General features: G+C 32.3%; 1 protein-coding gene across 1 annotated transcript in view; it reads right to left on the minus strand.

Moving 5' to 3' along the window:
* Positions 1-13314, minus strand: part of LOC145262188 (uncharacterized) — a 160362-nt gene that overhangs the window by 72338 nt on the left and 74710 nt on the right. The window contains exons 13-18 of the mRNA XM_080119808.1: positions 8298-8426; positions 5778-5894; positions 5131-5229; positions 3830-4030; positions 1272-1370; positions 273-374 (exon numbers count right to left, since the gene is read on the minus strand). Of these exons, the coding sequence (XP_079975934.1) occupies positions 273-374; positions 1272-1370; positions 3830-4030; positions 5131-5229; positions 5778-5894; positions 8298-8426 (747 nt within the window). The remainder of the gene's footprint in view (positions 1-272; positions 375-1271; positions 1371-3829; positions 4031-5130; positions 5230-5777; positions 5895-8297; positions 8427-13314) is intronic.

Raw genomic sequence — 13314 nt, forward strand, 5'->3', positions numbered from 1 at the left:
AGCAAAATGTAAGCAAATAAATTCATCAAATAAATATAAATATTCACACACCATCAACCCTTCGAGAAACGGTGAATCTTTTTATTATAATCGAAGTTTGCATCCAATCGATTCCGTAACACAACTTTTACGCATCGGAAAGCTTAACACCTAAGTAACACCTGTAAGTACCCGGTCGAAATGTCGACAACAGAGTTTAGCTAATCTAAAGAGACGTACAAAGATGATTCATACGGATTTATATTTTTATTAAAGAAAAAGAATGCGCTTACCATACAATTCATGGAAACGAGTTCTGGCTTGTGTTTTAAGAACAACTTGATGACGTTGTGATGGTCATTTTTGGCGGCTAAATGAAGTGGAGTTTGTCCATCCTGGCAAAAATAAATAAATACTGGATATTCCATTTTACAGAAAAATCTGCATGCTAGCTGTCGATCTTAGCAGTCAATCTTATCAGTAACGAAAAAAAAAAAATAATGAAAATAATACAAATCATCAATCTTCATCTAAACAAAATCTAGAAAATATCATCGTTTTTATGCACCTTGCCCCCCCCTCTAAAAAACAACAAAAACAAAAAAAAAACAAACGAACAGAAACAAACAAAAACAAAACAAAAACAAAAAATATTCCGGCATGCTAGCCCACAAGGTAATTTAGGCACAGCACAATGAAACAGCCTACGCATAGATCAAAGAGTAAGGTAGAGAGAAATTACCGACTGGACAATTAACCAAGTTTTCAACTGAGTTGCGTCAATTCTGTTGATCTTTTAAACACAGCATTGGCATAGAACGATTGTTACAGCAACAAATCAGAATTATCGGTCATCGCAGTATAGGACCAAAAAGAATTAGAACATATAACCTGTTTGGTACATATCCAGTTTATAACCCAATCTCCGGCAGCTTCAAGTCGGTAATTCCGGCAGGGTACGTAAGCATTCGGAAGATGCTGAAGCAAAGACTACTAGACGATTAATTAAAAGAAAAACATTGCGTTTCTTCTTCCCATGTTTAGAATGGGTATTTAGAAGACCATTCTTAATACATAAAAGGGGAGAATTTCACTTGAAAGTTATTTTCAGCTTGAATTTTTTTTTTGATTAATAAATTTCACGCTTTTATTGAAACTTGTCTTCCTCTGACAGTTGATTTACTAATTGCTTATCTGACTGTTTACGTAAGATGCCGACGCGAAATTGATGGAGATTGGGTTCTAAATTGGATGAATACTAATTGTTTATTCAAGGTAAGATTAAGATTTACCGAATCGCTCGCGTTAGGATTGGCGTTCATCTTGAGGAGACTGCTGCAGACGTCAATTCGGCCATTGTGGGCCGCCATATGCAGTGCCGTTTTCTGCTCCTGGTTAAAAAATTAAAGAAAAAAGTATTTATTTGCATACGTGGGTATGCGCTCGCTCGCTCGCACGCGCGCGTGTGTGTATGTGTGTGTGTGGAGATAGAAAAAAAAAAAAACGAATCAAACAGTTTGACCGAAAGAAGAATGCCCTCTCCTCTCGCATAAAGAAAATTTGACATATTTAATTTGCACTTACATATGCAATTGTGGGAAACAGGTAACGATTTCTGATAAGAGAAACATTGTTAAAACAAGTGTTCATTTTCGTGAATATCTGCACAACTACGTAAACAACCTAACAAACTTCTCATCTTCTTATGGTCGTTTGTATAACGTCAAGCAGTATTTTGTTTCAGGCTTCCATCAGAGATTTTCAGGATTTTATGTATGTAACCTGTCCCCTCTGTAACCCACGCTGCTATAACAGTAAACATTAAACAGTAAAATCTATTACGTCAATATCGGCACTTTTTGATAGTCACCCGTTTGGTCATGGCCACCGAGATATAGAAGGCCTGTTAACTGAAAAATGCCTGCAGGCAATGTAGGTAAGATTTGTCGAACTGTTACTATCGATACTATATGATGGCATTTTTAAAAAACAGCATTAAAACATGTTAAAAAAAAAGAAAGGAACCCAATTCGATTAATAATGAAACTGAACTTTATTCGATATAGAATAGAAATATTATCTATGTAAAATTACGTAATTTTAAAGCCATATACAATCTATAACTGATAAAACTGAATTATGAATTTAGGAAACAAACAATTAAAGAACCAAACATCCGTTTGGTTCAATAAAGTCAGGAACATTTGGTTGGAGCCAGGCAACAGCTTCCTTTAAGCTATTTGTTTTCTCTATAACTGTTTTCCATGCCGTTTCATCTTTTACTGCTTGTTTTACGTTGTGGAACAATTGGCTACACTATATGAGTCACTGTTTCATTTTTATTGCTAATTTTCTTGTTTTTTTTTTTATTGTGCGGTATACCCTCTATATAAAACGAAAGTGCTATATGTCTGTCTGCTAATTATTTTAACGCTATCAGATCTACAAATTTCAATATTAGACCAGATTAGATTGCGAAAATATCAGCATATTTCGAACATTTTAACTCAACAAGCCGGTCAGTTTAGCATAATGGTAAAAGTGTTCGCTAATGAGCCGGGGAACGGGGCTTTAATTTTTAGTAGAGTCATGCCAACGACTTAAAAAGGTATTTGATGGCCTCTTTCTAAACACTCGTGATTATAAAGAGAGGATCAAGAGCAAATGGCGTAATTCTGGTAATAGAATGGTGTAGCAGCCAATGAAAAAGGATCTTTCTGGTACCCCTTGACTATAGTCGGTCACTTAGCGTTTTTACTCAACAAAAATTAAAACATTTCTACTTCCATAATTTTAGTCAAGTAATTTCCAATTTCTTCTAATCTTCACCACAACAGGATGTTTTAATTGAACTGAAGCTTTGCTTAATGCATTTTTTAACGGAGTCCTTAAAAAACGTTAAGCATCGTTGATTTTCGTACTTATACCGAATAGCACACTGTGATATTAATGGGGATTTTCGAGTTTTGACGACAAATTTCGAACTTGAACGAAATAGACAAGCTTTCTCCCCACTGCCATTTGCAAACTCCCTTCCATAAAAAATTAATACAGGCTCCTTCAGTCTTTGACCGACTATGGATACCCATGAAGGGGTGCCTGCGCGTGAAATTTTTGTGGCAGGAGGTGCGCAATCTTCAACCACACCTCTCATGAGTCGACATTGTTAAATACCAGTAACAAGTGAAGTGTATGTACAGGATAATTAGAAACAAATGCCGAGATAAGCGGAGAGCACATACAGCACATAGAATTCCCAAATGGTCACTCATCTGGTACTAACCAAGCTCAACATTGCCTGACTTCGGTAATCTGACGAGAACCGGTGTGTCAACGCGATTATGCCCTATAGATCCATATCCATAAAAGATTACTTTTATAACAAAACACCTGTCCGCTTAATGTATCCGCTCTGGTGATGCCTTGTTTCCAGGTTCGAGCAACGCCAGAAACGATACGAAGCTTGTTCACGCCACTATCTTACTTGTACCGACTTGCTAGATTGCCAATAGATTTTCAATCTCGTTCAGAATACGATTTTGAACTCGCTTCTAGAATATTTAATTTTCGAAAATTATGAATGAATTTTTAAATATGTATTCAAAACAATCCATGGGCGCATTCTTTTTGAATGATAATATTTAGCGGATGCACACACACACACACACACACACACTCACACACACACACACACACATATATATATATATATATATATATATACACACACACATACACACACACAATGCCTTTCATTTAAAAGTAAAGATTTATTTATAAACTCGTCATACACAAATGTCGTTAATTTGTTTTCATGATAAGCATACTAAAAGCAATCCTCTATACTTACGAGTGTCAAGGCATCAATAGAAGCGTTGTGTTTTTCTATGAGGAGTTTAACCAATTTCGAGTAACCATTCTGTGCAGCCAGATGCAAAGGAGTAATACCAAGTTTCGACTTGGCATTGACAAATGCCTTGTGTTCAAGTAACTGATCAGCGACTTCTTCGTGTCCGTTCTCGGCGGCAAGGTGTAAGGCGGCTTTACCATTCTGAAAGACGAAACGCATAGGTAGAAATGCATAGGTAGAAATGCATAGGTAGAAATGCATAGGTAGAAACGCATAGGTAGAAATGCATAGGTAGAAATACATAGGTAGAAATGCATAGGTAGAAATGCATAGGTAGAAATGCATAGGTAGAAATGCATAGGTAGAAACGCATAGGTAGAAACGCATAGGTAGAAATGCATAGGTAGAAATGCATAGGTAGAAACGCATAGGTAGAAATGCATAGGTAGAAATGCATAGGTAGAAATGCATAGGTAGAAATGCATAGGTAGAAATGCATAGGTAGAAATGCATAGGTAGAAATGCATAGGTAGAAATGCATAGGTAGAAATGCATAGGTAGAAACGCATAGGTAGAAACGCATAGGTAGAAACGCATAGGTAGAAATGCATAGGTAGAAATGCATAGGTAGAAACGCATAGGTAGAAACACATAGGTAGAAACGCATAGGTAGAAACGCATAGGTAGAAATGCATAGGTAGAAATGCATAGGTAGAAATACATAGGTAGAAATGCATAGGTAGAAATGCATAGGTAGAAATACATAGGTAAAAATGCATAGGTAGAAATGCATAGGTAGAAATGCATAGGTAGAAATGCATAGGTAGAAACGCATAGGTAGAAACGCATAGGTAGAAACGCATAGGTAGAAATGCATAGGTAGAAATGCATAGGTAGAAACGCATAGGTAGAAATACATAGGTAGAAATACATAGGTAGAAATGCATAGGTAGAAATGCATAGGTAGAAACGCATAGGTAGAAATACATAGGTAGAAATACATAGGTAGAAATGCATAGGTAGAAATGCATAGGTAGAAATGCATAGGTAGAAATGCATAGGTAGAAACGCATAGGTAGAAACGTATAGGTAGAAACGCATAGGTAGAAACACATAGGTAGAAACGCATAGGTAGAAATAGAAAAAAAACAATGAGTGTCAAGATGAGAAGAGCAGAAGAAAAGAAGGTAGAGAAAAATGGCCGAAAAGGAAGGAGTGAATAAGACTAGACCATGGTTTTCAGAATTTACGCATGGGTTATTTTAACTGATGGTTTGGTAGAATAGTATTAGTAGACTTACCTCGTCAAAAACATCAACTCGGGCCAGATTTTTCAACAAGATATTTACAATTTCTTTTTTTCCTCTTTCGCTTGCTACGAACAATGGAGACCAGCCGTTCTAGAAGAGAGCAGAGATATTTCAAAGTCTATATCAAAGTATATAAACCCATCTCACTGTGAACATGTTATAGTTATTAATTACAAGACAAGTTCATTAATATCAATGAAGATGGGTTCAATAAGAAAGTTAATTGAAAAACAAATCAAATCAAAATGTTAAATCTGTGTGTTGGGTAAGAGAGAGAGAGAGAGAGAGAGAGAGAGAGAGAGAGAGAGAGAAAGAAAGAGAGAGAGATAGACAGACAGAAAGAGAGAGAGAAAGAAATAGAGAGAAAAGGAGAGAGGGGAAGAAAGAGAGCGAAGGACAGACCGATGGAAAAAGAGAGAAGAAAGAAAGAGAGAGAGAGAGAAAGAGAGAGACAGACAGATAGGCAGACAGACCAACAGAAGGAGAGAGAAAAAGAGAGATAGAGAGATAGATAGATAGATAGATAGAGAGAGAGAGAGAGAGAGAGAGAGAGAGAGAGAGAGTGGGGGTGAGGGTGAAAGAAAGGGACAATTAGGGACACAGATAATGAAGCGAAAAATAATTATAACGATGCTTACTGCAGATTCTTGGTTGATCAATGTGCGCAGGTCTGAAGAGTTAACATGACGTGTGATCTCAAGCAGAACATGAGCGTTTCCCGACCTAGCAGCGTAATGAAATGGCGACTCTTCAGTCTGCAAAAAACAACAAAAAACGAACAATGCAACAAATGATAATCTAATATATTTACATGAGATATAGACAAAGGTTTCATCCCGTAACTCTTGTTTTTTTTCTTTTTCAAAAACACATCCAAATTTCTATCTGCCGATGAGAAGCAAATATTGACATTTTTTAGACGTCTATATAGCTTCGCCTCTAACTTCCCGTTGAAATTTTATTTTATTATCAAATACAAAGGCATTTTAGTCCATCTTGTCGCGGCTGTTTTAACATAAAATTCTAAGCTTAATGAAATAATACCAATCTGATATAATTCTGTATTGTTTTATTCGCGAGGAGAGTTTATACGAGATATAAATAGTGATCGCGAGATGGCAACAACAGATCTGTCCACTAGAGTCTGAGAGTCTGAATCACAGAAAGCTTTTCTGTCGCTTTAATCTTCACCCTATGATCTGCTTAGATGACAAAATCTACAGTGTGGCAGCGTTTCTTTTCGACTATTATCACGTCGCTCTCCTTGTTTGGATGCTTTTGTCCGTTTGTACTTGCACGCCACAGAGAATTTTATTATTATTATTATTATTATTATTATTATTATTATTATTTAGTAGTAGTAGTAGTAGTAGTAGTAGTAGTAGTAGTAGTAGCAGCGGTGATGGTGAGAAATTCTCATCAGATAATCATCAATCAGTGCTCACTGATAATAACCGTTGGTGTTTCCTGGAGTCTGAGTGGCAACAAGTCTCCCTAAAATTTCCAGTATTATCCGCAGCGACGCCTACCAAATCTGGCGAGGACCACTGGCCTTCTGTGGGAGCTGAGCGAAAATAAACCACCTTAAGGTCCCAGTGCTCTTCGAACTACTACTACTACTACTACTACTACTACTACTACTACTACTACTACTACTACTACTATTATTATTATTATTATTATTATTATTATTATTTCTAATTTTTTTACTCACATGTAAGTTTAATTTCTGCAAACGTATGCCCTACCCTCTGTCTGCCTGCCGAGAGGAATTCCTCTCCTCAAAACTGTAGACCATCGGTGACCAGCCTGGATTCTTATTCGTAGAGCTATTCCTCTACTTCGGATCTTACTTGGGCGATCGAAGAAGTTCGATCCACTCAATCAGCCGGTCATATCATACCAAGTGTAAATAAGTTCACCGACAACCGTATTATTCAAGTTGATAAAAAAAAAATAGATAAAATAAATAAATAAAAATAAAATACATAAAACCATATTTCTCGTTTTTATCTTCTCCACAAATAGATGCTAAAAGGCGTTGGCTGAGTGCTAATCATGTTGATAACAAAGAAGATAACCAATATCAAGGAGTAATTTTTTCGAAGAGTAATATTTTCTAAGAGTAGTGTCATTTGTAGGGTGCTTCCGTGCAGTATTCCTTTTGTATTGTTCCTAAGTAATAATCTTACCATCTGTGAAATTTCTTTCTAAGAATATTGTCTTCCAAGAATAATGTCTTCCAAGAGTAATAGCTTACAAGAATAATGTCTTCCAAGAGTAATAGCTTACAAGAGTAATGTCTTCAAAGAGTAATGTCTTCAAAGAGTAATGTCTTACAAGAGTAATATTTTCCAAGAGTAATGTCTTACAAGAGTAATATTTTCTAAGAGTAATTTTTTTACAACGGTAATGTTTACAAGAGTAATGTTCCTCAAGAATAATGTCCTACAAGAGTAATGTTTTCCAAGAGTAGTTTTTTTTTCAAGAGTAATGTCTTACATGAGCAGTGCAATGTATTCCAAGAACTATATATTCTCAGGATAAAAATAATTATCCTACTTACAGAATTATATTTGACGAACTTATTCGGCATTAAATAACCCATAGATGTTTTGCCGTAAGCCAAATCAAACCAAACCAAACTAAACTGATGCTCAAATTATTTGGCGGATAATTTTATAAACAACATCCTAATTGAAATATGTGAATAATTTACTGAATAAAAATCGACCGTATATCATTGGAAGAAGTTGCATGGTAATTTTTTCATATTATACCTATTGTTATCATTGCTACTATTTTATCAGATTAGCCATGATGACAATCTCGACCAGTATGCAGTATGCAGCTTATGACTTTTTCCATATTCAGACGTTTTGTAAAAATCTTATTTTGATGTCTTTGGAGTTTCTTTTCACTATTGGGAATAACCCGTTCTTTATCCGCTATTGTTTATGGTATACGAACCCTTTTCGCGTGTGTCACTAAGTAAATATGGGTTTTAACTATAGATTACTATTGCGATGCTGTTTGCATACGTTTTGTTGATACCATATGCAGCGCCATTTTGTAACATTTACGGCCAGATATGACAATCTTGGTATATAAAAAAAAGCTTAGAGTGTAGCGTTAACGAGAACAAAACGCGTACATACCAGATGAGTGACATAACTCGCGTCTGCGTTATGCTCAAGTAATAATTTTGTAATGTCGGAATCATCACACATATTCACCACCTTCTCAGGTAACAGATCAGCCGCATAATGTAGAGCCGTTTCACCTTCCTGTAATAATAATAATAATAATAATAATAATAATAATAATAATAATAATAATAATAGCAATGGTGATGATGATGACCGATCACTGATACTGAAAAATGTGAATAGTACTAAGAAATACACACGTATATATATATATATATATATATATATATATATATATATATATATATATATGTGCACATATACATATATATATATATATATATATATATATATATATATATATATATATGTATATATATGTGCATATATATATATGACTACATTTAATCACAAATTAATATACGAAAGTATAAATTTATGCGTAAACTTTAAGTATTTACTTCAACAGTGCTCAATACGTAGGTAACGCTAGGTAGTAAATTTTCTAACTTGTTACTATATATATATATATATATATATATATATAAATATATATATATATAAATATATATATATATATATATATATATACTTGTTTATTGTTATATAAACATGCTCACATCTCGCTGCTACAAACAGCCACTTGTTTCAATCAAACAACAGATATCATCAGGCAGCGACTTAGATTATTCATTGAACATTTGAATAGTCAAGTCGCTGCCTGATGATATCTGTTGTTTGATTGAAACAAGTGGCTGTTTGTAGCAGCGGGATGTGAGCATGTTTATATAACAATAAACAAGTATTATCAGCTCTTTTTATTGAACACTATCTAACAACCTCGTTGAATTCACTAGTCCATTACTTTTGAATAAAAAAACCCGAGTATATATATATATATATATATATATATATATATATATATATATATATATATATATATATATATATATATATATATATATATTTATTTATTTTATAGGTACATGCAAAATGAATTGCCAATTCCCAAAATGTCCAAACATTTTAACTCCCCTTCACTGAAAAATTCACCAAAATTCTGAAAATCAACAAATTTTAAGTATTTATTAATTAACGATAACAGAATATAATGAATGCAGTATTATTATTTTTTTCATTTTAGCGATTTTGTGTAAACGAAAAAAAAAACACATTTGCTAAAGTTATAGTTTTAAGTACGATAACAAAACGAATGAATTTATTTTTGCTGTTCTTATGAAAATAAAGCATCGTAGATGTTAACGATTAAAAATGTTTTAAAAATATTTCAGGAACTCGAACTAACCATATTATCATTGAATTAAGCATTGTTTATTCAATATTTCCATCCATCTCCAAAAATATATAATTACAAAAAAACATTTGATGTGATTTTAATAACAATTTAATGTAATATTATATTTTTTGCACGCCAGACCGCGTAAACATCAGTGTAAGAATGTTTTTTACAATCATGAAAAAAAAAAAAAAATTGAGACCCAGAATCACTAAGAAAAAAAAATTAGATGATTTTTAGAAACGTTTAATTAGGAAAAAAAACACAGTTGGGCAACATTTTACAAAAACAAAAAAACAAAAGAAAATAAACAAACATTAAAAACCCAACTAACCAACCAACCAAAATAAAACAAAAAACAAAAACAACAAATAAAAAACAAAAAATTGCATCTCACTTGCCGTATTCTATTTAATAAATACGTTTTCTTAGATTATTATTCTTTTTCAATGAATAAATTATCGGTGTAATCAGTGATTTTAATTGACATTTTTCACATTTAAAATGCACTTTTAATTTTATTTAAAAGAATCCATTTTATTTATCGTTACAACAAATCGAATTATCTTGTAAAAAGTAAATAAATATTCTAAGTACTTCTTTTTCATTCCAACATATGATTACATAAATTAATGACTATTGTTTTTTATAATTTTGAAAAATACAGAAATTAAGGTATAATATTGTTTCAATTCTTCTATAAATTTGAAAATAAAATTGAATTTTTGACATTTTGAGCTTCCATAGAAAATCCTCGCGTCGTTTGTTTTGATTCAGTGATTGCCTATTTCTCTTAATAAACTCACTTTTTGGGGGATGATAAAGCATTTTTCAAAACAATGTGTTTTGAATTTAGTATCTTAATTTAATTTTACTAATTGGCTTTGAAATAATTCCAGAAAACTAATATTAATGTATTCTCTTTTTTTTTATGAAATACGGCGGAAGTGTGGGGTTGTTTCTAAAAACCATTCTTTAAAATAAAAAAGAAAAATAGAAAAAAAAATTTGAGTGTTTCGCTTTTCTCCCCTTTGGATTTTTGATGGCATTGTCAGAAATGTCTATTCTAAAGTTATCTCTGACTGCGAGATTCATTTGAGGTCCTGAAAAGACCTGAAAATGTTGAAACGCTAATTGATCCGCGTAGACTCTTTACAATCTTTATAGACGTATATATATGATGATGCACCCTCCGTTGCCACAATAACTAAGTTGCTCGGAAATTCATACAGATGACTTGTTTATAGTGATGAAGGCTTTGTGCAGTGTCAACTACACTTTTTGGTACAACTCTGTCGCTGCAATTGCTGCCACAAGACAGAGCAGACAGTAAACCTCAGGTTTTAAATCAGAGTTTTTCCTTCTTCTAGTGCATGTCTGAATTAGACGCGCCTCCAGATACCAACCTGGAATTTTTTACGCTACCGGCGCGGCACATATGCTTAACCTTCCCAGATGGTTGCCCATCTGGTACTGGCCAGGCTCATCGATATACAGCATAATCATGTTGACAAACCGGTTCTCGACAGATCACCGTAGTTAAGCAACGATATATATATATATATATATATATATATATATATATATATATATATATATATATATATATATATGTGTGTGTGTGTGTGTGTGTGTGTGTGTGTGTGTGCGTGTGTGTGTGTATATAATAAATTAATACGAAAAATATATAAATGTTTATATCTTTTCCGTATATATTTCCTATTTGTTGACATGTAGAAAAGTCTTTCGAAAAAGAAAACAAAAAAAAAAAACGGAGACGTTTCTTTCAAAAGCACATACTTTCGACCAATTCTTCGGTCTTCTTCAGTGTTATATATATATATATATATATATATATATATATATATATATATATATATAAATGGTAGTTTGCTTAAATCATTGCTGGTAAAGGAATGTATGGAAGTTTTAAAAGCCAAAAGGAATGCGGAAAGGATCGGAATCACAAGAGTAAAGAAAACATACAAACGAACAAACAAACAAACAAACAAACAAATAGACGGGTATGTTCGAGTAGAGAAATGTCCAACTGTTTATTCATTTACCACTCCTCCCATCGTTACATAATTAATTTGCAACCAAGTTATTGGTATGTCCGGTGTATATAAAGTCCGTTGGTGGTATGGAACTGATTAATTTCGGGAGATATGCCTCCCCTTTCCAACAAGAAAACAAAAGTATATCCAAGATGGCGGAAGAGAACAGGACTGCAGATAGAGGTTAGGACCGCAATAAGATGTGACTAGTTAAAACCGTAGGTAGCTGGGGACAGTTTTATTTCATCTATTTATTTTTTGTTATTAATATATATTGGCTAGATTTTTTTTAAAAATCTTGTTTAATTTATTATTATTATTATTATTATTATTATTATTATTATTGTTGTTGTTGTTTTTCTATTAGGAGATATTCTCATGGTGAAATTTGTTATTCCATTATGTTAATTTATTTTGTTTGTTTATTTGTTTCTTCTTCATATTATTATTATTATTATTGTTGTTGTTGTTGTTGCTTAAAACTAGCGACTCAGCTTATATTTTTCTCTTTTTTATAGTATCGCAGTAAAAATGTGGGTAACATATGGTTTAAGGGAGATGACTGTGTTTAACTTTATTTTATCTTTTTTTAATATTTTTTAACTTGTTGTAAATATATTATTTCATTGTTTATGTTTTTATTTTCTATTTTTATTTGTAATGATGTGCAAGGAGTCTAAATGGGCGTAATTTCATGCGTCCTTTGTTATACTTGTGGCTATAATAATTTTCTTTGTGTATATATATTAATAGTTACTTTTATTGTTATTATTATTGTTGTTGTTGTTATTGTTGTTGTTGTTGTTGTTGTTGTTGTTGTTTCAAACTAGTGACGCAGCATAGATTTTTTCTTTTTTATTATAGCATCGCAGTAACAATCCGGTTAACTTATGGTGTAAGGAAGATAACTGTGTTTAATATATTTTATATTTTTTATACTTTTCTAACTTGTTATAAACATATTTTTTCGTTGTTTATGTTTTTATTTGCTATTCTTATTTGTAATGGTGTGTAAGGGGGTCAAATTGGCGTAATTTCATGCATTTTTGTTATACTTTGTGGCTATAATATTTTTCTTTGTGTATGCATATTAATAGTTACTTTTATCATTATTATTGTTGTTGTTGTTGTTGTTTCAAATTAGCGACGCAGGTAAGATTTTATCTTTTTTATTATAGTATCGCAGTAAAAATCCGGTTAACTTATGGTGTAAGGAAGATAACTGTGTTTAATATATTTTATATTTTTTATACTTTTCTAACTTGTTATAAACATTTTTTCGTTGTTTATGTTTTTATTTGCTATTCTTGTTTGTAATGGTGTGTAAAGGGGTAAAATTAGCGTAATTTCATGCATTTTTGTTATACTTTGTGGCTATAATATTTTTCTTTGTGTATGCATATTAATAGTTACTTTTATTATTATTATTATTATTATTATTATTATTATCATTAGGTAACTTATGGTGTAAGGGAGATAACGGTGTCTAACTTTATTTTATCTTTTTTATATTTTTCTAACTTGTTATAAATATATTTTTTCGTTTATGTTTTTATTTTCTATTTTTATTTATAATGGTGTTTAAGGGGGCATAATGGGCGTAATTTTTTCTCTCTTCTTTTTCTCTCTATTTTTTTTCTCCCTATTTTCTTTCTCTATTTCTTTCTCTATT

This window comes from Euprymna scolopes, chromosome 3 (genome assembly GCF_053919585.1).
Source record: "Euprymna scolopes isolate OS-2025 chromosome 3, ASM5391958v1, whole genome shotgun sequence".
Taxonomy (NCBI): domain Eukaryota; kingdom Metazoa; phylum Mollusca; class Cephalopoda; order Sepiida; family Sepiolidae; genus Euprymna; species Euprymna scolopes.